Source organism: Triturus cristatus, chromosome 7 (genome assembly GCF_964204655.1).
Source record: "Triturus cristatus chromosome 7, aTriCri1.1, whole genome shotgun sequence".
Classification (NCBI taxonomy): domain Eukaryota; kingdom Metazoa; phylum Chordata; class Amphibia; order Caudata; family Salamandridae; genus Triturus; species Triturus cristatus.
This window is the reverse complement of record NC_140590.1, coordinates 462,243,758-462,269,934: the sequence shown is the minus strand read 5'-3', so window position 1 is coordinate 462,269,934 and position 26,177 is coordinate 462,243,758. Positions and strand designations below refer to the sequence as shown.

General features: G+C 42.8%; 1 protein-coding gene across 2 annotated transcripts in view; it reads left to right on the top strand.

Moving 5' to 3' along the window:
• Positions 1 to 22,271, top strand: part of LOC146809929 (ketosamine-3-kinase-like) — a 308,807-nt gene extending 286,536 nt beyond the window's left edge. For both annotated transcript variants that reach the window (XM_085616790.1, XM_085616789.1), the window contains one exon: positions 19,321 to 22,271. In XM_085616790.1, coding sequence (XP_085472916.1) covers positions 19,321 to 19,659 — 339 coding nt within the window. In that variant the 3' untranslated portion in view covers positions 19,660 to 22,271. The remainder of the gene's footprint in view (positions 1 to 19,320) is intronic.
• The last annotated feature ends 3,906 nt before the right edge of the window (positions 22,272 to 26,177 follow it).

The window sequence follows — 26,177 nt, the reverse complement described above, 5'->3', positions numbered from 1 at the left end:
TGTATGTGTCTTTTTCACGTAGGTACGATCCGTACATACGCGATGCTGGGTGAGGGTGCTGGGGTATGGTGTTGGTGTGTGGCGCGTACATGCGGTGGGGGTACGGTGCGTACATGCGGTGGGGGGCTGGGGGTACAGTGCATACATGCGGTGCTGGGGTACGGTGCGTACATGCGTTGGGGGGGCTGGGGGTACACTGCGTACATGCGGTGCTGGGGTACGGTGCGTACATGCGGTGGGGGGCTGGGGGTACAGTGCGTACATGCGGTGGGGGTTCAGTGCGTACATGCGGTGGGGGGCTGGAGATACAGTGCGTACATGCGGTGGGGGTACGGTGCGTACACGTGCAGCCCTGGGGGATGGCGTGTACATGCGGTGGTACGGCGCGTACATGAGGGGGTGCTGCGCGTACATGGGGTGGGTACGTCGCGTACAGTTGCGGGGCTGGGGTGCAGTGCGGACAGGGTGGTGTACGGTGCTGACATATTTGGGGGTGGCGGGGCTGTACGGCTCGTACAGGGGCATGAGTTTACCCGTGTACATGTGTGCTACTGCGTTGGCTCCGTACGGGCCTTTTTACGTGCGATTGTGTATTCGGACGGACGGTCGGGATCGTACTTGCGCGCTCGGACTTGTGTTTTACGATTTGTACGTGGAACTGTCCGGATCACTTTCGTACACTTTTCCCGACGATATTCGGACGTGGACACTTTCCGACGCACTCTCGTAGACTTTTCCTGACGCTATTCGTGGTTATTTGTCACGGATGAGTCGTACTTGCCAGTTTGTACGGTACTTGTACGACTCGTACGTAAAAAAATACGGATACGGGTCGTACGCAAATTATTTTTACCGGATCGGAATTGACACCTATATGTAGTAATTATTATTTTTAAACATGTTTCAATATTTTTAACTATGTTTCTTTTAATTATATGTATTATTAACTTTATTTTACATTATTTTTTTAACATTTAAAAAAAATGATATTTTTTACAACTATATATTTGACATCGGTATTTTTTTTCGATATTTTTGTAGTTATTACGATGTAGATAGGATGTCAATATTCTTGACTTCGATATTTTTGTGTTGATATTTTGCTACCTCGATATTCTGTCTGTCGATAGTTTGTCAGTGATCCGGATATCACAGCCACATCCCAACTACCTATCCAGGCCTCATGGAATTACAGATCATTTAACAGCGACTGACATTCACTCCCTTCTTCTATCTTACAGCTCCTCCCGTAATAAATAATTCATCACCTGCATCATTCAGGATCCTAATTATTCCCTACAACCTGCTTAGAGAACCCAGCATCAATCTCAGAACTATGAACAAAGATATTTTACTACCTGTCTCCACTTCTCACCTTGAAACAGTAGTAACTAAATCTCACATCAAATTGATCCTCTTAACTGCAGGTCAGCGGTTAAACATGCTGCCGATATTGCCAACCTCATGCTTACACATAAACTGGACCTATTGATCCTAAATGAAACTTGGCTCAATGATGCCTCCTCACCAATTCTAGACATCTTAGTTCCCCCTGATAATGACATCATCAGACTGCATAGACCGGTTAAAGTTGAAGGCGGCATAGCATGCTTCGTTCGCTCCACTTTTACACTGAGACACACACAAACTGCTCCGATGTCCACTAGTGAAGACCTGAGCATCGAAATCTGTAGCAATGACAAAATAGTTTGCACATTCCACACGATCTATCACCCCCCCAGGTGATAATCTTCTTTTTGTCGAATAATTAATTTAGACCATTTCCTCTAACTCTGAGCAACACCATTACCATATCTTCCTTAGGGATTTCAATTTACACTGGAACAACGTAAATGATCCCCTATTGTGCTCTTTCAAGGCTTTCCTCTCAGACCTAAACTTCACACAATCCTGCGATGGATCTACCCACAAAAAAGGCGACACCCTTGATTTAATCATTGCCAAAGACAATGTTATACAACTGGATGACATATCACCTTGTGATTGGTCAGACCACTACTGTATCTCTTTTCTCATCATGGAAAGGGTGATGATCAGACAGGGACAACCTTGTAAGACCAAAGAATAGGCAAGAGATCTGAGGAACATAAACTATAATGATCTCACCTACATCATCAATAACCTTCTTCCTCCGCCCCCTAATTTATGAAATCTGGATGACTTTCCTGATCTTTACATTTCCTCCATGACAAATTTGCTTGACGAAATTGCTCCAACACTGCTCAAAAGGATTCCCAACAAGCACTCCAATCCCTGGTTTAACTGCTTCCTTAACGAGGAATGACGCAAACTAAGGGGGCGGAGCAGAGAGATCATGGAGAAACTCTCCTTCCACAACAAACCTCAAGCAGTTGAGGTTGACAAGAAGTATGTACAACAAACACATCCATTGCGCCAAAGCCAATCACTTTAAATCACAGCTAGACAATTCCAAAGATAGACTGAAAAAACTCTTTGAAATTGTCAAACAACAAGCAAATACTCAACTAACATGCACTCTACACTGAACGACTCCTTCCCTAGCGATGAGGAGTTCTCTACACACTTCAGAGAAAAGACAAGAAAAATTTAACTTGAACTGCAACTCACCTTACCAAATACACATTTTCAAACCCAGCCTGCTACTTCTCCATTGTTACTCATGGTAGGTTCCCCTCTCTCTGGCTGTATGGAATATACTCTAAGAAATAATGCGTCGTGGAACTCCTTCTCACTACCAGGTGATACTGAACTATTCAAAACGATAAACCTCTGCCTGCCATGTGCTTCAAAGAGCTTAGATCTCCCACTCTGGTCTAGAATAGTCCATGAATTACTCACACAGGGCTTGATTCCTGATCATCTCATAATAGGTCAAGTTACCCCCATCCCTAAGAAACCTAATGCAATCTTATCTGATTCTGCTAACTTGCACCCTATTTTTAATAGCATGACTTTAACAAAACTGCTAGAAAAATGCATGCACACACAACTCTGTAACCATATAGAACAGTTCCAACTCCTGGACCAATTCCAATCTGGTTTTAGATCTGGTAATAGTACTGAAACCACCTTAAAACACGTTGTCGATGACACCTTGAGATTACTTGACCAGAATGAACCCTGCTTAATAATACTTCCTGATCTCTCCTCGGCATTTGACACAGTGAAACATGACAATTTATCTTCTCAAAAAAAGGATGGGGTTTTCCGACCCAGTTTTAGCTTGGTTTGTCTCATTCCTACATAACAGAACGCAAAGAATCAAAGTCAACCATTCCCTGTCTAACAGTACACCAGTATCAATTGGAGTGCCTCAAGGATCCGACTCTCGCCCACGCTTTTCAACTTATTCATGGAACCCCCTCACTGAAATTCTGAACTGCTCTAACATATAATATCACATGTACGCCAACGATACTCAACTATACTTGAAAATCTCTTCACCGGATGATATCGAAACTGTTAACTCTGCTTATTTGTAAACTCAATACTGGCTGACTCACAATCACCTGATGTTAAATATACTCAAGACGGTATTACTCCTGATTTGTCCCCAAAATCACTCAGCCCACATTCAAGACTGGCTCAAACAAATAACAGCGCTCAACTGCGCTCCTCGCATCGTTGACTCCACTAAATCATTAGGCTTGACTTTGGACAAACACCTAAATATGCTAGACCACATTAGTGCAACCATCAACTCAAGACATTAAGGAAACTCAAACCTTTCCTGCCGCCTGATGACATGCAGCTAGTAGTCCAATCCCTAGACATTTCCCGCCTAGACTACAGAATTGTGACCCTGGCTGGGCTACCTAAAGTCAATCTTGCCCACCTAATGGCTATGCTGAACTCAGCAACCAAACTCATAACGGGGTCAAGAAAACATGATCACATCACACCAGATCTAACTCAACTAAATTGGCTCTCTTTTGAGGCTAGGATCCTGTTCAAGATAGCCTGCCTGATGCACAAAGCACTTAATTACAACACTCCAACTTACCTGGCAAAAAAACTCGATCTATCTGGTCTGAACCAGACCCTAAGAAGCCCTAACACTCTGCTATTGAAACCCTAAAAATTCATGAACCGCACCTTCTCTGGTCTTGCTCCAAAAATTTGGAACACTTTTCTGCCCGAAATCAGAACTAACCCTTCGATCGCCACATTAAAAAAACAAGTCAAAGGTCTATTCCCGAAAAACTTCCTGCAAATATAGACCGGAAGTCACCAAACTAACTTTTGCTTCATGTATACAGCATAGATTTACCTCTAAACTATGTAATGCTTTGATTCTTCATACCTAATACGATCACTCTATGTTTAACTTCCTTTATGATTTTGCCTATATTTACAGCCCTCTGATACCCTATCGGGTCTTGCTTGCACTTTATAGAGCTTTTCAAATAAATTATTAGAATAATTGTCCACGCCTATCCAGAGTTCCCTGTTCAGCATGCGCATGAACTGCTCCACCTCTCCATTGGCTTGGGGCCACTAAGGGGTTACTTCTGGTGCTTGATGTATAGTGACCGCATGTATTCCTTAAATTCTTGTCTCTGGAATGGGCCGTTGTCTGTCTTTATTTCATCTGGGAGCCCTAGCATGGTGAACACCTTTTCTTTTCCAGGACAGGCTTCACCTTGGAGAATGCCATGGACTGTATGAGCTCAACCACTGGGTACTTGGTGTGGCTGTCCATGAGTACAGGCATAAGCCGCTCATCTGGGAAGCTCCCAAAGTCCATGCTGACTTGGGATCACAGTTGCAGACAGGGCTGTTCTGTGACAACAGGTGCTGGGCCAGGTGATCGCACATGAGTGGCAACTGTGCACTTTCCTGTCCACCAAAGTGTCCATGCTGAGGGACCACACCTTGTCTCTCAGTCTGGCTTTAGTTTTGACTACTCCTTGGTGGCCCTGATGCGCCAAGTCGACAACTCTGGTTTGGAGGCTCTGCTGTATTACAATTTTCCCTTCCCGCGGGTAGCAGGCCTTCACTTCTGTGATCTCTGCATGTGACAGTGCCCTCGAACACGTGTCTTCTACCACCATCCTCACAAATTCTTTCACCCATTTATCCTCCTTAGCTACCTCCGGTCCTGGATCCCCTTGCGGATGTCTTGACAAGTAGTTGGCTCCCGGGTGGTACATCAAATTGGTAAGGTTGCAGCTGCACTGCCCACTGCTCAATGTGAGGTGGGGCATGCCGTTTTTCCCCGGTAAACAGGGCGACCAGAGCCTTATGGCCGGTGATTCCCCAGAACCGCTGCCCACAGAGGTACAGGTGGAAGAGATGGCAGACCCACCTGATAGCCAGAGCCTTGCACTTGATCTGTGCGTTCCTGGTTTCTGTGTTCAACAGTGCTCTACTGATGCAAGCAATCGGGACCCAGGACCTTCACCATGTAGTAGCACGCCTCCCAGCCCCACTGGGTTCACATGTACCACCAAATCCATTTAGCGCTGTTGAATGTAGTAGGCAATGCTGGTGTCTGCCAGCAGCACCCCCTTTACTTGGCGGAATGCCAAATCATCTTGATAGTCCCACTCCCATCGGGCATCAACTCTTGTCAGTGTCCTCAGTAGCTTGTATATGGTTGCTAGGTTTGGGATGAACCCTTCCGTAATAGGTGTCATTGACCAGGAAGTTTGCACATCTGTGGCATTTCGTGAGATGGATGCTGATCTTGATGCCTCCACCTTCTTCGGGTCGACTCGCAGCCCATCCCTGGAGAAGATATATCAGATGAATTCAATCGACTCCTCGTAGAGTGAGCATTTGTTACAATGGAGTTTCAACCCACAGTCTGCCAGTTGTTGGAGGGTGGCTCGGAGTCTCACATGGTGCTCCTCCATGGTACCGCAGAATATCAGAATGTTGTCACTGGTATTTAGGGCGCACTCCAGGCCAGAAAGGGTTTTGCAGATGGTATTCTGAAACACCTCTGTTGCCAATGAGATCCCAAAGTTCAATCTCCAATACCATAGGAGGCCTGCCTGGAATGAGAAGGTTGTGATATACCGACTGGTTGGCTCAAGCTCCACCTGATGGTAGCCAGCGTTTGGAGAAACATTGGGCTCCGTTCAGGTCTGCCTCGATGTTGTCCACTGTGGGGCTGATGTGTCACTCTCTTTGGATGGCTTTATTGGGGATCCTCATGTCCACACACAATCTGATGGCTCCTGGCTGTTTGGGTTTTGGGGCAATAACCAGGGGTGAGACCTACGTGGTCGGGTTGGTGACTTTCCGCATCCTCGTCCTCTAGACAACATAGGACTATTGCTTTGAGTGATGGGCACTTGTGGGGTGAGGATCAGTGGTTGGGAGGGCATCTGGGACCAACGAGCTTTATGGTCTGGGCCTTTTCATCCAACAGGTAGGTGAGAGCCACGCTCTGTGGCATGGAAACTGGGCAGGATGGTGCCACCTTTTCAGGACTTGTGAAGTCTATGTAGGCCCGGAGGGCGCTAGGTGGCGCACGACCAATATGGCCGCACGCCTGTGAGGCTCCAGCCTTGCCGAGCAGGAAAATATACTTTAACCACATCCTGCAACGCCGAAGCGAATATCAGAAGTCACCGCGAGCTGCCTGAAGTGCTGCTGATTCCGGAATTTTTCTATGTTCACGTACAATTTGGGTCTCAGAGTGAAAACCTCAAAAACTTTTATCATGAAATGCGGAGGTGGTAGGACAAAATGTAGAGATATTTCCATTAAAAACAATCAATCAATCAATCAGGGAATTGTAAGTGCGCTACTCACCCGTGAGGGTCTCAAGGCGCTGAGGCGCGGGGGGAGTCCGCAGAGCTCTTTAACCGAAGAGCCAGGTCTTGAGGGTCTTCCTGAAGGTGTTCAGGGAGGGGGCGCATCTGATGTCTGCCGGTAGCTCGTTCCAGGTCTTGGCTGCAATGTGCTAGAAGGATCTTCCGCCAGCTCTGGCTCTGTGGATGCGCGGGGTTTTGGCCAGTGCGAGGTTGGAAGATCAGAGGTTTCTTTTGGGTACGTAGAAGTTGATTCTGTCTCTGAGGTATTTGGGTCCGTTGTGTAGGCATTTGTAGGCATGAGTGAGGATTTTGAAAGTGACTCTTTTCTCCACGGAGAGCCAGTGGAGACTTCGTAGGTGTTGACTGATGTGTTTGTGTCGGGGGATGCCGAGGACTAGTCTGGCGGTGGTGTTCTGTATTGTCTGGAGTTTGTAGAGTAGGGACTTGTTGATGCCGGTGTAGAGTGCGTTTCCATAGTCCAGTCTGCTGGCGATGAGTGCGTGGGTGACTGTCTTCCTTGACTCAGGGGGGATCCACTTGAAGGTCTTGCTGAGGATGCGGAGGTTGTTGAAGCAGCTGGAGGTGACGGTGTTGACCTGTCGGTTCATAGTGAGTGATGCGTCAAGTACGATGCCAAGGTTCTTGGCGTGGTCTGAGGGGGTAGGTGGGCTTCTGAGGGTGGTCAGCCACCAGTTGCTGTCCCATGCAGAAGGGGTGGTACCGAGGACGAGGGCTTCTGTATTCTCTGCTTTGAGCTTCAGGCAGCTGTTGGTCATCCAGACTGTGGCGTCTTGCATTTCTTTCTGGAAGTTGAGTTTGGCAGTGGTGGGGTCTTTGGTGAGGGAGAGGATGAGCTGGGTGTCGTCGGAGTAGGCTACGATGTTGAGGCCGTGTTGTCAGACCATGGCTGCGAGGGGGGCCATGTAGATGTTGAAGAGGGTGGGGCTCAGGGATGAACCCTGTGGGACTTCGCAGGTGATTTTCGTGGGGTCGGAGAGGAATGGTGGTAGTCTGATCCTTTGGCTTCTTCGGGTGAGAAATGATCGGATCCAGTCCAGGACTGTTCCTTGTATGCCTGCGTCATGTAGTCTGGCAACTAGTATGCGGTGGGAGACGGTGTCAAAGGCCACTGATAGGTCGAGTAGGATGAGGGCTGCGGAGTGGCCTTGATCCAGGAGGGTGTGGATGTAATTTAAGGCGGCGAGTAGGGTGGTCTCTTTGCTGTGGTTGCTTCGTAATCCGGATTGGGACGGGTCGAGGACGGCGTTCTCTTCAATGAATCGTGTCAGTTTCCTGTTGACTGTTTTCTCTGCAACTTTGGCTGCGAAGGGGAGGAGCGAGATGGGCCAATAGTTCTTGAGGTCGGTGGGGTCAGCTGTGGGCTTCTTGAGCAGAGGTCTGACTTCTGCGTGCTTCCAGTCATCTGGGACGGTGCCTGTTTTGAAGGTGGCGTTGATGGTGCGTTGTAGTTCGGGTGCAATGGCGGCCGTTACTCTATGGTAGATGTGAGGTGGCAAGGGTTGGTGGGGGCCCCTGAGTGGATGCTTTCATGGTCGAGGAGGTGTCTTCGGCTGTGATCGGTGTCCAGTTGGACATGGTGGGCTGACTGGTGTTTCTAGGGGAGCAGGAGGCCATCTGTGGTGCCATGTGGATGGTCAATGAAGTTGTTGTAGAGATTTTTGATCTTGAGGTGGAAATAGGTTCCAAGCTTGTCGCAGAGGTCTTGGGATGGGGTGATGTCTGTGGCTTTGCTGCGTGGGTTGGTGAATTCTTGAATGACACTGAAAAGTTCCTTGGAGTTGGTGGAGTTGGCCAGGATTTTGTTGTGGATGAAGTTCTTCTTGGTGGCTCTGATCTGGTTGTGGTAGTCCGTCATGGCGCCCTTGTAGGTGGTGTGGTTTTCTGTTGTCTTGGTGTTTTTCCAGTTCTTCCTGGTTTGGGTGCCTTGGGTTTGTTGATGGCGAAGTGTGCGCAATGGTGGTCGGTCCATGGCGGTTGTGTTGTATGGCTGAATTGGACGCTGTTTCCTGCCGCAAAAATGGGGTCGAGGGTGTGTCCTGCTCTGTGGGTCGGTGTGTTGACGAGTTGTTTAAGTCTAATGCTGGCGAGGTTGTCACGAGGGATAGTGGAGTTGGGGTTGCTAGGGTTGTCGAGGTGGAAGTTCAGGTCTCCAATGAGTATGTGGTTTGTTGAGGTGATGGCATGGGAATGCGAAGAAGTTGGTGATGGTGGTGGCAAAGGGTGTTCGGGGGCCGGGGGGATCTGTAGACAAGGGTTCCTCGGAGTGTGGCTTTGGGGGTGGTCTGGATCTGGAAGTGCAGGTGTTTGGCGGAGGGGAAGGTATCACTGGAGGTGGTGAGGCGGAGGGTGCTCTTGTGGGCAATGGCGAGGCCCTCTCCTGGGTGGTTGGAGCGGTCTTTCCTCTGGATCTTGTATCCGTCTGGGATGGCGTTACTGATGTCAGGGGCAAAGGATGCGTTGGTCCAGGTCTCTGTGAAGAAGGCGATGTCGGGCGAGAGAGAGTCAAGTAGGTTCCAGATTTCCATGGCATGTTTGGGTACGGAGCGTACGTTGAGGAGGATGCATTTTAGGGTGTCGTCGGTGCTGGCATCGGCAGTGTTGGAGGCCGGAGTGGCGGTGAGGGTCTGGCGGCAGTGGAGGCAGGAGAACTGGCCATGGGTCGTGTTCGGCGAGGCCTATTGGCATTCTCTAAGTCTTCCAGGGTTGAGTGCGAGGAGGATGGTGGTGTCGTAGCGATGGGTAGTGGGAGGTCCAGGGTTCATGGCGCTGGCCACGGTCAGGTCGCGGACAGCGCAGACAGGCTTGCCTTTGGCGAGCCTTCGGCACGCCAGCTGCGTGCCCACAGCGCGTGTCGCAGCGGCTCCCATTAAGTAGGGGAGGTGGGAGGGAGGAGAGGCTGGGAGGCCGGAGTGGGGTAATTCCAGGGGGGAATTCAGGGGGGGAGGGGCCGCAGGGGCAGCAGCGGCGAAAGGTGAAAGGAACAGGCAGGCACGAGAAAATTATAACAGTGGTGGAATTAGAGCAAGACACAGATGGGCACAATAACAGTGGCACAACAGGGAAAATTAAGAAAAAAAACGGCTGAGAAAGGTTACGGTGGTTGCAGGCAGTCTGGTCCCAGTTGGAGCGGGCAGCAGGCGCAGGAGCGGGCAGCAGCCTCTAACCTTCCAGGGAGGAGGTCGGGGTCTTGAGGCAAGAGACGGCACAGCAGAACTGCGGGGAGAGAGTGGACCTAGACCGAGGGTCGGAGATCTTACTCCCAACCTAAAACAATAAGGTCGAATTTACTAAAAGATTTTCCTACTTAGATATTCTTTTACATCGGAAGGGGACATGGTCACAGGGGGTCCAAGCTAGGAAATTAATGTTTATGAAAGCTACTTCCATGTTCGCTAATTTTTCTAGAAAGCTGGGTAGACGACCTCCTGTAGAGTTATTACATATTATCAAGCAAAATGAATCTCCACTGCTTAGTACGGCGCAGGCGTCTGGGGCTATGTAGATTCAGAGCCCCGACAGCTAGTTGAGAATGCCTTTTTTACATTTCTGTTGGCAGTCCTAAGCAGTATATCTTCTCATATATGCCATTCTGAGCTAGGGATGCCTCACATACCTGACTGTATAAAAACATAACCCATTTTACTATGACATAGTATTTGGACCACAACAAAAAACTCTTTTAACCGGGATATTTTAACTGATAGTCTTAAGCTAGAGCGGGTCTCTACTATACCATGGTTAAAATAGGTTAAAAGCTTTATAAATGGACTTGGGCATCCCGAATATTAAGATGTTCCTAGTACCATGATTACTCTATCTAGAAAAGATCTTAAAGGAAGCTGTTTGGTGCTTCTGGACACAATTAGACTATCTGCAGAAATAGTGAAAACAACGTTTTTGGCGAATCATATGATACTAACCACGTATAGTATCCAGTCGTAGCTCAAAAACATTCACAGCGGATATGACAGATTCCTGCTGACCTGATTTAGATTAGGGATCTTTCACAGATTAATAAGTTTCCCTATTACGAATGATTGGTCCAGAGACATGAGCAGGTGCCCATCTGATGAAGACTCCCAACAATCAACATTGCACGTCCTTTTATTTTCTAAATTTTACATGTCCAAAGAAAAAGAATGGATTTTACCAGGTGTAAAGGTACTCGGCTTCAGATAATGTCACCCCGCATTTATAGCTTTGCAATCTCTAGAGAATGAACATTTTATAAGGTCGCTATCTGTATTTTTAGATCTCGCCTACGCAGCGCGCATGCGCTGCATAGGAGAGAGACCTTTAGCCATTGGCACAGCTTTGGGGGCAAAAACGTGCACGCGTTGCATTGCTTGCAATGGCAACGCATGCACGTCTGGCGATTCCCTTGCAGGAGCGCGCGGCGCCATGTGGTCGCAATCATAGCGCCTTACTGCACGCTCCCGCAAGGGAATCCTACAGGCCCCCTCCCCTGCTGCCGCGCGAGGCGCGCACTTGTGCTGCTTTTACATCCTACGGACACCACATGACTCACGTCAATCATCAGGACGATATGTCTCCAGTAGTACGATTTGCGTGATTGTTTACAGACGTTCTTGATTAATTGGAAGACCCAGGACTACAACTCCCATGAATTTGTTGATTTCGTAAAGGAACGCCTATGAAATGAAACACAGTGGCCCGGTGACATGTGGTTAGCCGAGAACCCTTTTCATTTCCCAGTATCCCTCTGTTGGACCGCCCTTGCATCGGCTCCCTGGGGGTGGTGTGTGGATGGCAGAAGTCACACTCGCCTCGTCGCTGTCACCCTCCTTCCCTTGGTTCTGGTGACTGGTCACATGCAATCTTTCTCTTCCAATCGCAGCAATCTGCTGCGCTGGGCCGGTTGCCTAGGAATGCAGTGAGGTGCATGCTGGGGAAGCCCCTGTCTCACGCTAACCTTTCACCTTCCAGGCTATGGACAACACGGAAGCATTGAGGCTTCTGGCGCTGCACAGGCTCAGCCCCGGCTTAAGATCATCGGCGGGCACCTTAAGCCGGCAGAGCGGGGTCGTCCAGTGCCAGTTTGTGCAAAGCACCTGCCCTGCCAGCGGCTAGCAGCGTCCCCAGAAGGAATGACAACATCGTAACAGGTTGGAGGCTGGCACTTTCCTTGAGAAGCATTTAGGATAGCATTCGAATATACGTGTGGAGGGCTTTGCTGGGAAGTGAATGGAACACTATCGCTGAGTGAGAGAGAGAGCAAAGTGTTGATATACTTAGCATGGTGCATGGGGTGACAGGGAAGTATGCACTGAGAGGCGTGCAAGAAACAGGCGTTCAGCTTCAGAGACGAAGTGATGTCTCCATAAGTGAATGATAAGTTGTTGGGCTCATGTAAACACTAGAAAAGACGTTTTAGACCTGTCTACCCTTTTCTCCAGATTCTTGACGTTACTAAGTAGTTATTTTTAAGTGGGGCCACAAGGGGTCGCGGATAACGTTTGAGGAACCACCTATTATAGGCAATTGCATAGCGAGTGTCCATTGAATTTATATAAACTTACACACTCCAATGTATATAACATTTAAGCAACCATTCATCAGTGAACAGAGATTTATGGCTGCATCAGATTCACATAGTCATTTTCTGTGCATGTGGAAGCCCCATAGTCTTTATATAACTTTTTTACAATTTGTTAGGAATGCTTTACAGATATATGGTCTGTCTATAGAGAACCTTCTACACAAGCATTGACATAGCCAATAGGTCTCGCTTTTTGGACTGTATAAGTATTTAGTTATGCAGCAGAATATCCTTGCTGCAACTACACCAACTGTTGCATGGCTAAACACTTATAAGGTCGCAAATGCGAGACCTATTGGCTATGCCAATGCTTGTTAAGAAATGTTATTAAATGCAGGAAAACAATTTTAGTATGAACTTTTGATAATATGTAATTGTTTGTTTATGTACAATAGGCAGCCACATGAGGGTGTTTTAATTTACATTTCCGATTGTATTTTAAAATGTCCTTAAAGTTGTACAGATTGTAATGATGTGTGATATTATGTGCTATTATGATCATCTTGAAAGTAATCGAATACATATTTATTGAATTGAATTGAATACTCTTGTTAACTGTATATTGAAGATGTCATTTTACCACCATCCTTTGCTGATCTGTAAATTGTGTACACAGTTTGTAAATATTCCAATAAAGATGGTGTAAAAAAACAATAGCATCTTTAATGTTGTTGATTTTAGAGATAAAGGGCCAGATGTAGGTAAATGCATGTTTGCGATTCCTTAATTGCGATTTTTAGGGAATCGCTTTTAAGGAATCGCAAAATGCCATGTAGGTAGAAATCGCAATATTTTTTGCGATACGTTAATATTCCTTAATTGTGAATCGCAAATTGCGATTCGCAATTAAGGAATACCTTCCCATTCATTCCTATGGGCCAAGAAGCCCATAGGAATTAATAGGAATTGCTCTCGCAATTTGCGAGTCACCAAGAGTAACTCGCAAATTGCGGGAGCAATTTCAAGGGTGCCAGGGTTCCAAAAGGACACCCTGTTGCACCCCTGAAATGTGCATGTGTGCACATGTGGCACACATACATGCCCTAAGGGCATAATTGTGTGCCACATGGCACTTAAAAAAAAGCAAAAAAGTGCTTTTTTAAAGGAAATCGCTAATTTGGTGGAGTTGGTGGTAATTAGCGATTCCTTAAGGCTTAAGTGCACTTTCTTTTGTGCTACTTACATTGCATTTAAGGGATCGCAATTTGCGATTCCTTAAATGCAAGATAAAGATAAGGAATCACAATTTTGCGATTCCTTATTTTACTAGTAGGTTTCAACTTACCTACATTGCTCGCTGCCAAATAGCAAGAGCTAACGTTAGCGCTCGCTATTTGGCCACCTACATCTGGCCCTAAGTATGTAGTTTTTTAACCAAGTATTCATTTTATCTGCTTCCTCTCTTGAGCCCGAGATTATTCGACTCTTCCTGGACACATCTCATGTCAACAAGGATTCAGATTAAGGCACTCCTGAACATCAAAGTACAACCATGGCGCAAATCATTTAAAATGTCAGGGAACATGCTGTCTGGCTCTAAGGATGACATGAATGAGGTATTTATTCCTGCATCTGGATGAGGTATATATTTCTCAATACAAAAACTGCAACATTGCCAATGCTCCTTCTGAACCTCCTTTACTCATATTTCAAATGAATTGGTGGCAATTGTTTGATTTAGGTAATAGAGAAGAAAACCATTATTGGTATCAGGACCCAGATAAATGCATGGTTTTCTGAAACAGTGAGGGAAAACGCTTGAGCTTGAGCGTAAGTTGTGGAAATCTAGTGCTGTAAAAGAGGAAACAAAGTGTACACAGCACCATTAGATTTATAAAAAAAGAAGCAAAATCAACTGCGAAGGCCATTTTTTTATAAAACCGGAAATTAAACTGCACACAATTCCTCAGAAAAATCATTTAGGACTTCATATAGTTAACTTAAATACTGAGAGTAATAACACTAGTGCACAGCTCACAAGCAATTTGTGATTCAGAGGGAGATTTCTTCAATACAAATAACATTAATCCGAGGGAGAAAATTGACAATAAGAGGTAGATGCCAAAAAGAGAACTGGAATAGAAGTTTCTTGGCCAGGTAGGAGTTTCCCCACAGTTAATCTAGACTCACCAAGAAACATTATTTAGGTGGTTACTATTCTGCTTACATCAGACCCAAAATGTGATGTTTTGACAGCTGCTTTGTAAAGGATAATATCAGCTTATTAGCGCCAATTACGTCGCTTTTATACTGATTGCGTCCTTCAAAGAGGGCTCTAGCCAGATGATCTAACATGGGCAGTAGTGTTTGAAGAATGTGGGCATGGACCTTAGAGTCCTGCAGACCAATTTCATCATCCTCACCACTTCAAAAATAATCAAATAGGTTGTCATGTTACAGCTGGAGGAATATCATATTTTGGAGTCTGTGTTCTTGGATTATCAGTATGGTTTAAGGCCTTGCAAAGGGGGTATGGAGACCACTAGTCTGAATATTCAAGTACAACTCCTAGAACATTGTGATGGAGGACAGGTAGCTGCCTTGATCCTCTTGGACTGAGTGTGAAATTGAATACCATGGTCTCCTTTTCTCCTCCTTGGAACATGTTCTGTAAGTCTGTGTGGTAGGCGGCAAGATTGGTTGTGGTCCTTTTGAGGAAACTGTTATCAGCAGATCTTTAGGTTACTTTTTCTCAAAAGAATACACTTCAAGATATGGTGTCCTTCCTGGCTCAGCCCTATCACAGTTCCTATTTAATGTTTATATGGTTTCTCTAATGGGGATAACAGCCCCTGTGAAATGCCATGTCAGCTTTATGCTGGCGACACACAAATCCTGTTAGATCTTCATGAAGATTCCCCAGAAAGATTTAGGGTCACAGCCTGCCTGGTATCGATAAAGCATTGGATGTCATGAAAGTATTATGCCTTAATGCAGTCAAGAGAAAGATTTCAGAACTACGCTTCCCAGTCCTTTCAACACCTGTGTTTGTTCAGCCTTCAGTACTATATTTTCCCCATCCGAGTTGTTGATAATCTAGGAGAGATTTTTTATTTATATTTGCCATTTATGTCTCACACTTTGTCAATTAAGAGACCTGTCCATTTAATCTGCACAATCTTTTAAAAATCTGTCCCCTGCTGGGAATTCAACATAGAATTCATTTTGCCCAAACTACTGTTTTATCAAGGCTTTATTACTGTCAAGCAGTGCACCTTAATATTTTGCAGTAACAGATGAAGAAATCGAAAAGGGACATAAAGCTGTTTCTGGCTTGTAGAAATTTGACCATACCACCAAGTTGTGGAGAGAACTAAGCTGCTTTACCATAGCTTCCAATATCAAATTAAGAGTGCTGTGTACTGGGTGACAAATATTACAGGGTCTGACCTTAAAGTAGCAAGCCAGATGAATATGATTTGCCAAACCCCAAAGAATTTGTTCAATGTTCTCCAAGCTCTTAGTACCTAAGTGGTAATATGCCAAAATGGGTGGAAAGTGCCCAAATATCCACTGATTGATAATCCATTGTCACGAATTTGTTGCAACAGGTTTTGGCTTTAAGCTACAACCTACTTTGAAACACTTCTTCAACGCACATCAGGTATGCTAAGCCTGTACTTTGTTTAACACTGAGTACTGCTTGCATCTCAGACTTAAGTGATTTGTAAACGGCGCGCCATATAACTTTCACCATGCACAACCACATTTCCCTTCAGGACTTATGCTATTTCCATGCTGTGCACCCACCTCTGTTTACACAGTAACTCTATACTATATAAGACTATGGTGCTACCACTGATGTCATCAATTAAGTTATTTGAGATGTCATCAGTCATGTAATCAATGATATAGTTTAAAATGTCAAGTGTAATGCAATATGTGATGCAATAAGCAGTGGGCACAAGTTATAGTCAGCTGAGTAATCTAGAACTGGTAAATTTGAGAGGTATTTTGTTTTTTAAACATTAGTTGTTATCTCATTTCAACACCTAACTTTAATGTCAATTTAACCTTTGTATCTTTCAGTGAATTTCTGTTTTTGTTTTAATATAAGCTTAGATTTTCTTTACATTATATGTATTTCCTGCACAATATTTTTGACACTTTTTTCACTAAGGTGATCAATTAGTTAGATATGTGAGATTTGTTTAAACATTTATAAGATGTATAAATTGTACTAAGAACTAAAGAATCAATGCCTGATCCATTAAGGTTACTTACACTTTTAACTTTACTACTTTTCAGTATTCATAAACTCTGTGTGTAAGTTACTACTAAAAATAACCAGTAGTATGTCCAGCTCTACACATGGCCACCACTAGTACTGAAATACTCTCCCAAAGAATAGTGGTAGGGACCTAAAATAAAACCCCACAGGAAATACTGTTAATTAAATTACATTATTTCAAGTAGCTAAAATATAAATGAATATTAATTACAGTAACCTAATATATATATATATATATATATATATATATATATATATATATATATATACATATATATATATATATATATATATATATATATATATATATATATATATATATATATAAATATTGTATGTGAGTTACTTAATCATAACATATTTTCATGACCGATTTAAAAATGTATTGTAACAATACATTTTATTTAAAAATAATTAAATACATTTTAAATAATTCTATACATCACTTGTAATAATTAATAATGCACATTATGTTTTTTCTTTAAATGGGAGTGTATTCTTTAATATAAACTTCAGAAAAATAAATGTAATTTAATTTTATATATTTCCATTAATTAAAGTTTTTATTCAAAACGTATTTATTAGTGCTGTAGCATTTGTCAGTCTAAGTTTAAAGTAAATATATAAAATGACTTTACATTAATATTTAGCATAAAAATATTTGTGATATTTATTTTTGAGTTAAATAAACTTTTTTATTTTTCCCTATACTTTACCATGAGGCGATCTCCACCCAGACTTCCGTATGTTTGTTGCAATTAAACTTGTTTCCTTGTGCTGCTGGATGTAGGCTATACATTTGCACTTTAAAAGATCAACAATATCAACCTGCTGAAGGAAAGATTAAAATCATTTGCATAAAACGCATGTGAATCGACTAATGCCTCTTACTGTTAAAGATTACTTACGAACTTTTAATTGTGTGCTCCAATATCGCATGATATATTTTTCCAATAGCAGAAATCTCAGGATAGATGCTATTTTACACCCAAGGGTAGCAGTGTGTTTTGATATTGTAGCAGCACCTATTTTTGTACTTGTGCCATCTTATCATTCACAGTTGGCATTTCAAACGCTATAAAATAACTTGATTGTGATAGGGATATGCACCAAATGTTAAACCCCTGCTACCATTTGTAATAGTTTTCCTACATCCATTATTTTGTATGGGAGAAATCTGCAGTAACAGTGGTTAGACAGGTGTAGAGCTGGACATACTGCTATTTTATTTGTAGTAACTTACCAAAAATGAGAAAACTTAGTTTAAAATGGGAACTTACTCAAAACTATAAGTTATCTTTGTGAATCAGCTCCTCAGAATTCAAGGCATTGATCTAAAGTTAAGAACATGTGTGTGATCCTACTAAGCTTCACTGTGAACAAAAGTAATTAAATGAGGTACATGACATTTGATGTGCACTGGTTGAAATAAAAGTGTCACTCAATCTATGACTGACTGAAGGTATTTTACTTATTGGCTAATTAAGATGTTATCAATGAAACTATGCTCCAGGTAATGAAGGGGGTGAATTATAAACTATGTCTTACTCAACATTTTTATTCAAAAGAAACTTGGAAAAGGCAGGGTAATCATAAGGTACTGTACAACATACATATGTTGGAATATTTAATTAGGTTGATTCACTTTGCATCAATCCCTCCATTATCAAATCTGGGTGTGAATAGACCTTACTGCATGTGGTAATTTGTCATCCTGCATCTATACGACAAATGGTTTATAATATGGTGCTTGCTGGCATCACTGTTATACATAGCTATATCTGTCCAACCTGGATTTCTTTCTGTGACCATAGCCTTCCAATCACTTTTCTCTCCCCATGTAGGGGCAATCCCATTATGACATATTATTATATGCAGGTGATACAGTCTTATTGGCCTAGGAGCATGTCCAGGTAAAATTTGGTATGTGCAGCTTGACAAATCAAACTATACAATTTTTGAATGTAGGATCAAAAATGCCACTTTGGTCATTGATCAGGGAAAACTATGAGTGATTTAATTTACGTGTCTTGGCACCTTGTTAGAAAAAAGCTCTAAAGGTACCTGGGAACCGATGGCTAATTTAGCTGTTTCTTGTTAACAGGACATTTAGGAGTTTATCTAAAGTGCACATGAGTTTGATTTGAAATGGCATAGTGGTGCTAACTTCAGTTTATTGGGATGAATTACAGCATGTACAAAATAATGAGTAGCGCAGTGAGTACTTCAGTATCCTTGAGACATTCCTCTTTTGTGGAAGGTGTTTGTCTAGAATTATACTGAGTTCGTTTTTATTGGGAAATGTGCAGGCCTGTGCACGCATAGCCACCTTTATAGGGTTGGATGATCCTGATATGTTGTTCTATGAAAGTAAATTCAGCTTAGGAGTGGGAAATAATTGAATCTCATGATTCATAGATTCAGGAACATAAATTAGGATTTATGTTCAGAGACGGAGCTTACTGCCACTAAAATGTGCTATTATAAAAGAAGTTCTGAAGTAGTAAGTTTGGGTTAGGGTGGGACTATGAGTGTTCTAAGGGAGACATGGGTGCGATCATTGTAAATGTAGCAAACAACTGTAAATTTGTGGATATTGGCACACTATCCCTATGTATTTGTCTACCCCAATTACATATGAATACATGCTCCCCAAAATATTCTCCATGAAGCTACTCATTTCCTTTGCAGACAGTTGTGATTTGCATCTAAACAGTTGTTGTTCTTTCTTTTCCCAGTTAAAGGTGCCGGATATGTTCAAGAGCTGTAAGATAGTCCCAGTACTTCTACACGGTGATCTCTACGGTGGAAACATTGCTGAGGATGGGTTTGGTCCTTGTGTATTTGACCCGGCTTCCTATTATGGGCATTCAGAGTGTGATTTGGCAATATCGGGATTATTAGGTGGACTTGGCAGCTCCTTTTATGCTGCTTATCACAATAAAATCCCCAGGGCCGATGGGTTTGAGAGACGCCAACAACTGTATCAGCTGTATCATTCATTGAACCAATGGAATCATTTTGGAGCTGAATATAGAGAACCATCTGTGGCTATAATGAGAGCTCTCGTGCAGTGATTATACATGACATCACTTTTCATCAGGGAACAATATTTAAATGCCTAATGATAATGCATATTGATTGATGTACAATCAAAAATCCAACTACCCTTTAAAAATCTCACATATTCTGGATATTGACTTTCTGGTTTCAACTTTCTCCATTAATCAATGCATTTTTGGGGGGGAAAGATGCATTTTTCTAAATTTGTCTGGCAGCTTGACTCTGTACCGTCTAAATATAAAATACAAGAGAGCAATCCGTGATGCATAATTCCCAGACCAAATTGCATCTTAGATTAGTACAGAAAATAGCTGATCAGTCAAAAGTTGCATTCTTCGATTATTTTAGACCCCGATTCACATTCTCAAACAGAATGAGGATATTTTAAAATATGTTAGCTTCGAAAAGTGGAGCTGTCTTAAGATTCAAGAGTCATTTTTGAAGCCATGCAATAGGGCCTACTATAAGTGCTCTGAGCAAAGGCTAATACAACTGCGCTCTAAGGTTCAGAAATCTGGGCCAACATTACATTTCATTTGTTAGGATCACTGGCCTAAACTTTCAAGATCCATTATAAATCTGCCTAGATCAGCTATAGCACTCAGTTGTAGGCAGAATCTGGTAGCGATAAGTTTAATAATGCAGGTGTGTCAGTGCCCACTACTAAAATCAAGTTTCAATTCCAAAAGCATGTGTAGAGCGCTAATAGATCGAACAGTGGCATCCAGCTTGATGTAGCATGGGCACAAGAACCATAGTGAGAGCAAACTAGAATTAAACACCTTGATTAAACTGGATCCAAAACTCACATAATCCTTGATTAATGTGGATTCAAAACCTCATGTAATCCTTGATTAACATGCACCATAATCTATACGAATCTTAAGGGAATAATATTTTAGCAAGTATTAGAATAGCCAACAGGTTTCGGTTATATAAGGACACGTTATTGGCTTTGCTAAAGCCTTTTTATTGCTGATTGCCGGTACCTTTTGTTACCATCTAAAATCAATTTGTATCATCCTCCTTTTTTGAATAAGTGCCACTATGTCCCCAAAATCAGTGCCATAATTCAATCACACAATGACTGCGGAAACTGTGTTCTGCTATCCAACCCCTGAAAACTCTGAAACTCCTTTAAATGGCTCAAAATACTGCTGTCAGCTTAGACTGTAGGGCATTTAAATGGCATTACATTTCACCCATACTAAAGCAGCTAAATTGACTTCCTGTTTGGCACAGGATACCCTTAACATCTCTGACAATTATTAATTGGAAAGTCTTCTGTCAGTCCCCTGACTTCCTAGCCACCAAGTTCATCTGGCATAAAGCCTCTCGCAATGTGCGATTCAGTGATCAATTCCTTCTGAATATCCCCAGAACCGCTACATTTGGTGACCGGTTCTTTTCAGTTGCTGTGACACAAATGTGGATTTTACTACCATATACCATCCACACTCAACTATCTCACATGCAATTTAGACAGCAACTGGAAACTCTTGTTTCCCCAAGTACGAGGTAGCAAATTCAATCTTTATAATGGTATCATCCTGCCAAGAAACGTTTGTGATTGATGTGCTTTCTAAATACTTTTAACATTGCCAGCAATTTTGCAATGGGTTTTCTGCTGCTGAAGAAATCCTATCCAAGGGTGGCTGCCAATGTAGGTGGACATGTCAAAACAGTAACTCAAAAATAAATAAGAAGAAAGTGTGTGCAAGTGCAAATAGATTCAGCGAGCAGCCTGGTTGCACTTTGCAGTTGCCATGCCCTTGTTATAAAAAAAAGTAAACTGGGTAAGGAGAATAAGGAAAGGGATGAGGAGAGTAAAAAGAGTGCGGGGGAGCACAGCTACACATATGGGAAAGAGGAAGGAAACTCATGCACTCTCATTGAGTGCAAATTGTAAGATAAAAACTGTGCTCTACCGAGTCAGCAGTGGAAGGCTACAACTCATTCAATCAGGATACTCTGAGACAGTAATGATTCAAGTACAAGATTAGGGAAGAAAGCCATTGAATCATAATCTATAAGCCCTTAGACGAAGTACAGCAGGTTCCTCTAGAAGTGGACTCAGGAGAAATGGCTGCACAAGACTTTAGTTCCCGTTTCTACTCGTCGCCTACATATTTGCTGAATTTGGTAGCAGTGCTTGGGTTTTGAAAGGACTAATACAAGTTTCAGTAGGAAGAAAAATGATGCAGCCTTCTTCATGAGCAAGAAAAGGGATGTTTTCGGGAAGATTCTAATGGGGCAAGACCTGATAGGATCCAACTGCTATATGAAATCTTGTCAGTGACCACTGGATGTCTAGTATGAGGACAAGAACAAGTTTGTAATTCAGGAGAGTGAGGGTGTAGAGGACGCATGTATACTACTTAATGTACCTGTAATGTGGATCCCCAAATCCACATTAGTGATGGTGCAGTGGAGAAAGTATACACAGTGGTCACAAATCGGGGAGATCAGCCTTTTCCAAGGCATGGGTTGGAGTATTTTTTCAAGGTGTCAACAGAGTCCGCAATTACAGAGGATGGAACTAAATTCAAGCAATTCTTATGGAAAAATCGATCTATCACTCTACATCAGAATCATCACAAGAGGAGATCTGTAAGTGTATGACCCACAATGAAATCAGACTGGCAACAACTTCTGTACAAGTCACAACATCTTTTGTTCAATCGAGAGCGTTGCATTTCACTACAATGAATGGATTAAAAATGACTAATAACCACGAGGACCAGTAGGTCAGCGAAGTACTGGGTACAAGAGAATTGCACACAACCTCTGGGGAGTAGCCTCATGTATTTTATTGGAAGTGCTTTTTCGGGTTATGAGTTGCTGATGCGTCACTGTTATTGTTTTATGAGTTTCCTTACTTTGTAACTTACTTGGGGTTATATTTACATGGTTATTCTTCTCTGTGTACACAGCACAACAGACTATTTTTACATTGGTTCTTTGAATTCTTTGGGTCTGATTTACAAAGATAACTTATGAAGAGACTCTGCACTCGTAACTTTACTACACGTAAGTTACTTTTCAGAATCTGGCACTTTTTGTTTTTTTTATTTAACGGCCCCAGTGGAACTCTTGCCAGTCTTGTATCCTCTGTGTTTTGCATCAGTCGTGCACTGGCTTGCTCTTACCAGCGGATTCTCCAGGAATGCAAAGGAGCAGAATGGTGCGCAGGCCAATGTTACCTCATGCACTGATGGCGTAGAACCGTGCGCAGTGGGAAGGTTGGAGGTGTATGTTATTGGACATCTTGAAAGGCCCATGTCATTGGCTGTGTGTGACAATGCACTATTATGACTATGTAAATGATAAAATGTTTACAAATACTGTGGAAATATAATTATAATATATCTCTAGTAGCAGTTGATGTACATGTAGACCAAAAAACAGACACATTAAGTATTTAAAAATGTATGTATTATTTATATACTATGCATAACTGTAGTGTCATATGAATTAGAATATACTTGTTGGGCAGGTTGTTTTATTTTGCTATGAATACTCTATTAATTGTTTTAAATGAAGTAGTATGTCGAGAGTATTGAGTCGTATTCTACTAAGTTTCATTTTGTTTACTGGTCCAGAAAAGTGGATTTCTAAATCTGAGCCACACTGCCCAGGTGAATATGTGCATATCCAGTATGAATGGATAATACATTTTAGTGCATTCCCTTAAGTTATGATTTAGCCAAATACCTCTCAAGGGATTGCCTTTGCGGCTCATGTTTTTCAGGAACCTTTATTGAACAACCTAATGCACTTCTGTATGAGCCTAGTTATTGTTTTGTTTGCGTCTCAAGGGGGAAACAATTGGTTGAAGGCATTAGTGATTTTTGTTTACAAGAGACCATGAATATACATTGGATATCTTGACTGTGAATTTCCTGACCTTAAAGAGATTGTGTGGAGTCATCTGGTATCAGAGACATCTTGTTTTCTCTTTGTATGGGCTTTCGCAGCCAGGTTGGGGACCAAAGAGGTTATTTAGAGATTTGTGGAGCAGGTAAACTGCCATACCTTGGTGGTTCACCAACCCCAGCCAATTTAGAATTGGTTAAAGTGCCACGGCAGCATTGGTAGAACTCAGTTAGCTCTGGCAGTAGTATCCTTCGACCTGGTTGACTGTCCTACACTGGGCCATCATGGTTTAGTGACAGTCAACATGCCCACAATATGGTGTGAGTTGAGTGTCAGTAGATTTCCATGTTTTGGGTCGCTTTGCAAGGAGGTTTTGGGGAAGGAAATCAAAAGTGACCTCTAAAGTGCAGGGAGAAAACTCACTGCAAGTCATGGATATTCTTTATTGTTTTTCAGAAACAACCTTGTGCTTTAGGAGTTTGTTTTTGAAAAAATAACTGTGCTGCACAGGGCCAAAACAGCAAAGCACCTGCTCTAAAATAAAAGCTGAGCGACAGCTGCAGTAGTAACTTTTCTGAAGACAGTGATGTCTCTCTGGGTCTGGTAAGGTTAAAAAAATATGCAGGTGGTCTTCTGCTTGGGAAGTGGAGGTAAGAGCCGTTGCTGACCTGACAGACTGCCAGGGTTTAAATGGCCATCAAAGTGTGGAGCTAAAATTGTCTTTGATGAGGAAGTGAACGGTTATATGGTCTATCCTAGAGTTATATTAATTGTCTGCAATGGAGATCTTTGGGGGTGAAAAACAGTAGAGTCAGGAGTATGGGGGTGTGAGTTGCATGGTTTCTCTGATATCCGCAGTGGTGCTGAAAGTATAGGTCCAGTAGGTGCTGGAGAACCCAAACTGATCTGGAATTAGTTTTCTTTGACCCTTTGAAGTCATTGTTTCTTGCTGCGTTAGCTGTGTTTTTAAAGACAGTCAAAGGAGAATTGTAATTAGGCAGAATTTGTTAAAACAGCTCCTAAGACTCCACTGCTCGACTTAGTATTATGTTCGCTCTTGTCAGGCTGTAAAAGTTTAAAAATGCATCCTTAGTAACAATCCTGCTGGGATCCTGGATAAGTAAAAGGAGGGGACATCTCAAAGGAATCCACATCTAATCACAAAAATAGCTAATGGTACCTAAGGTGGAGACAAGCATTTATTAACAAACAAGATGCTTACATGTAAATGAACCATTTTTTATCATTGACCAATCCTGTTACACGCAAGCTACAGCATCTTGGCAACTTGACATTCTCCATTGAAGTATCATAACTGTTACTTCCAACAGCCCAAGCAGCCACCAAAACGTGCTTTCTCCCAACATTCCATTAACACCACACAAGCACGCACACACACACACATATGTATAGTTGGCTAGGGTATAACCTTGCCTTAGGAAGAGCTATATAGGAAACCAGTTATTTAACTGTATAGGTTTGCAGGCCTCCTTGAGATTTTACAAAAAATCACTCTTATTAGGTTCCTATTGAGTCTATTTGTATATTATACAAGACATTGGCACATAGCTTGTGCTTATGCCCACGGTTTCATATAGACCAAATACATTGAATGAAATGCTTTATACAAAGTATCTCAACTAAAGTAGTCTTAGGGAAGTGGTTTTAAAAATAAACTATTGAGAACTGATGATATTTAAATTCTTAAAAAACTATTTTTGCATTAGTGTGTTTAGTGGTGTTTAAATTCTTTTTACGACTTGATTTGCCTGACTTTATTTGTAGTTTCTGTATTGAGGCCATCAATGTTGTTTTATTCAAATGTTTGTGGAAAGAATTGCTTTTATATTGTAATGATATTTAATTTACTCACACAATAAACTTTGAAACTAACTTAAACTATCAGCGTACGATTTCATTTATATCATATTTTGTTAAAGTTTTGGATCCAGACCTTCCCCATTCATCACAGTGTTTTTATGCTGTTCTGTTACTACACACTATTACTTTCTGTAGTATGAGCTTTCAGTTCAAGTCTAGGTCGGTGGCAGTTCCACGTGAGGGCGTAGGAGCGTCACCCTGCCTGCTGCAAGTGCAGCAGGTGTACACAGATTAATAAAGTGGTGATTACCATTTTATTACATCTGTGTGCCGCCAGCCAGGGCTGTTATAGCGCGAGTGTGAGGACGGGGCACAGCTGATTCCTAAGGATTGCAAGATGACCACTGCCAGTGCGGAGTGCGCAAGGCGGATTGGCCGGCTTTCTTGCGACTGTCAGCCCGGCATGCGCACTTCACACTCCGCAATCCCAGCGATCTGAAACCGCTGGGGATTGCAGGCACAGGCCCCTAGCCTCACAATGAGCGCTGGTTTAGCCTGCTCCAACCAATTCTGGCGTTTCCCTTATGCTGAAAACAGCATGAGAAAAGCTCCAGGATTGGTTGGATTTGCATTGGCACTTGACAGGAAGTCAGCCACCTTCCCGAAGTGGGGGGACTGACTAAGTAAGACAATATGCAAATGTGCTCATGACGTCACGACGTAGCGCTATAAAAAGAACTACAATAGTGCTATTTAAATTATTTGTGTAAATACTGGGACAGACTAACCCATCTGACAGTCTTACAGTGTCTGCATTTATATACAGGGACAGAAC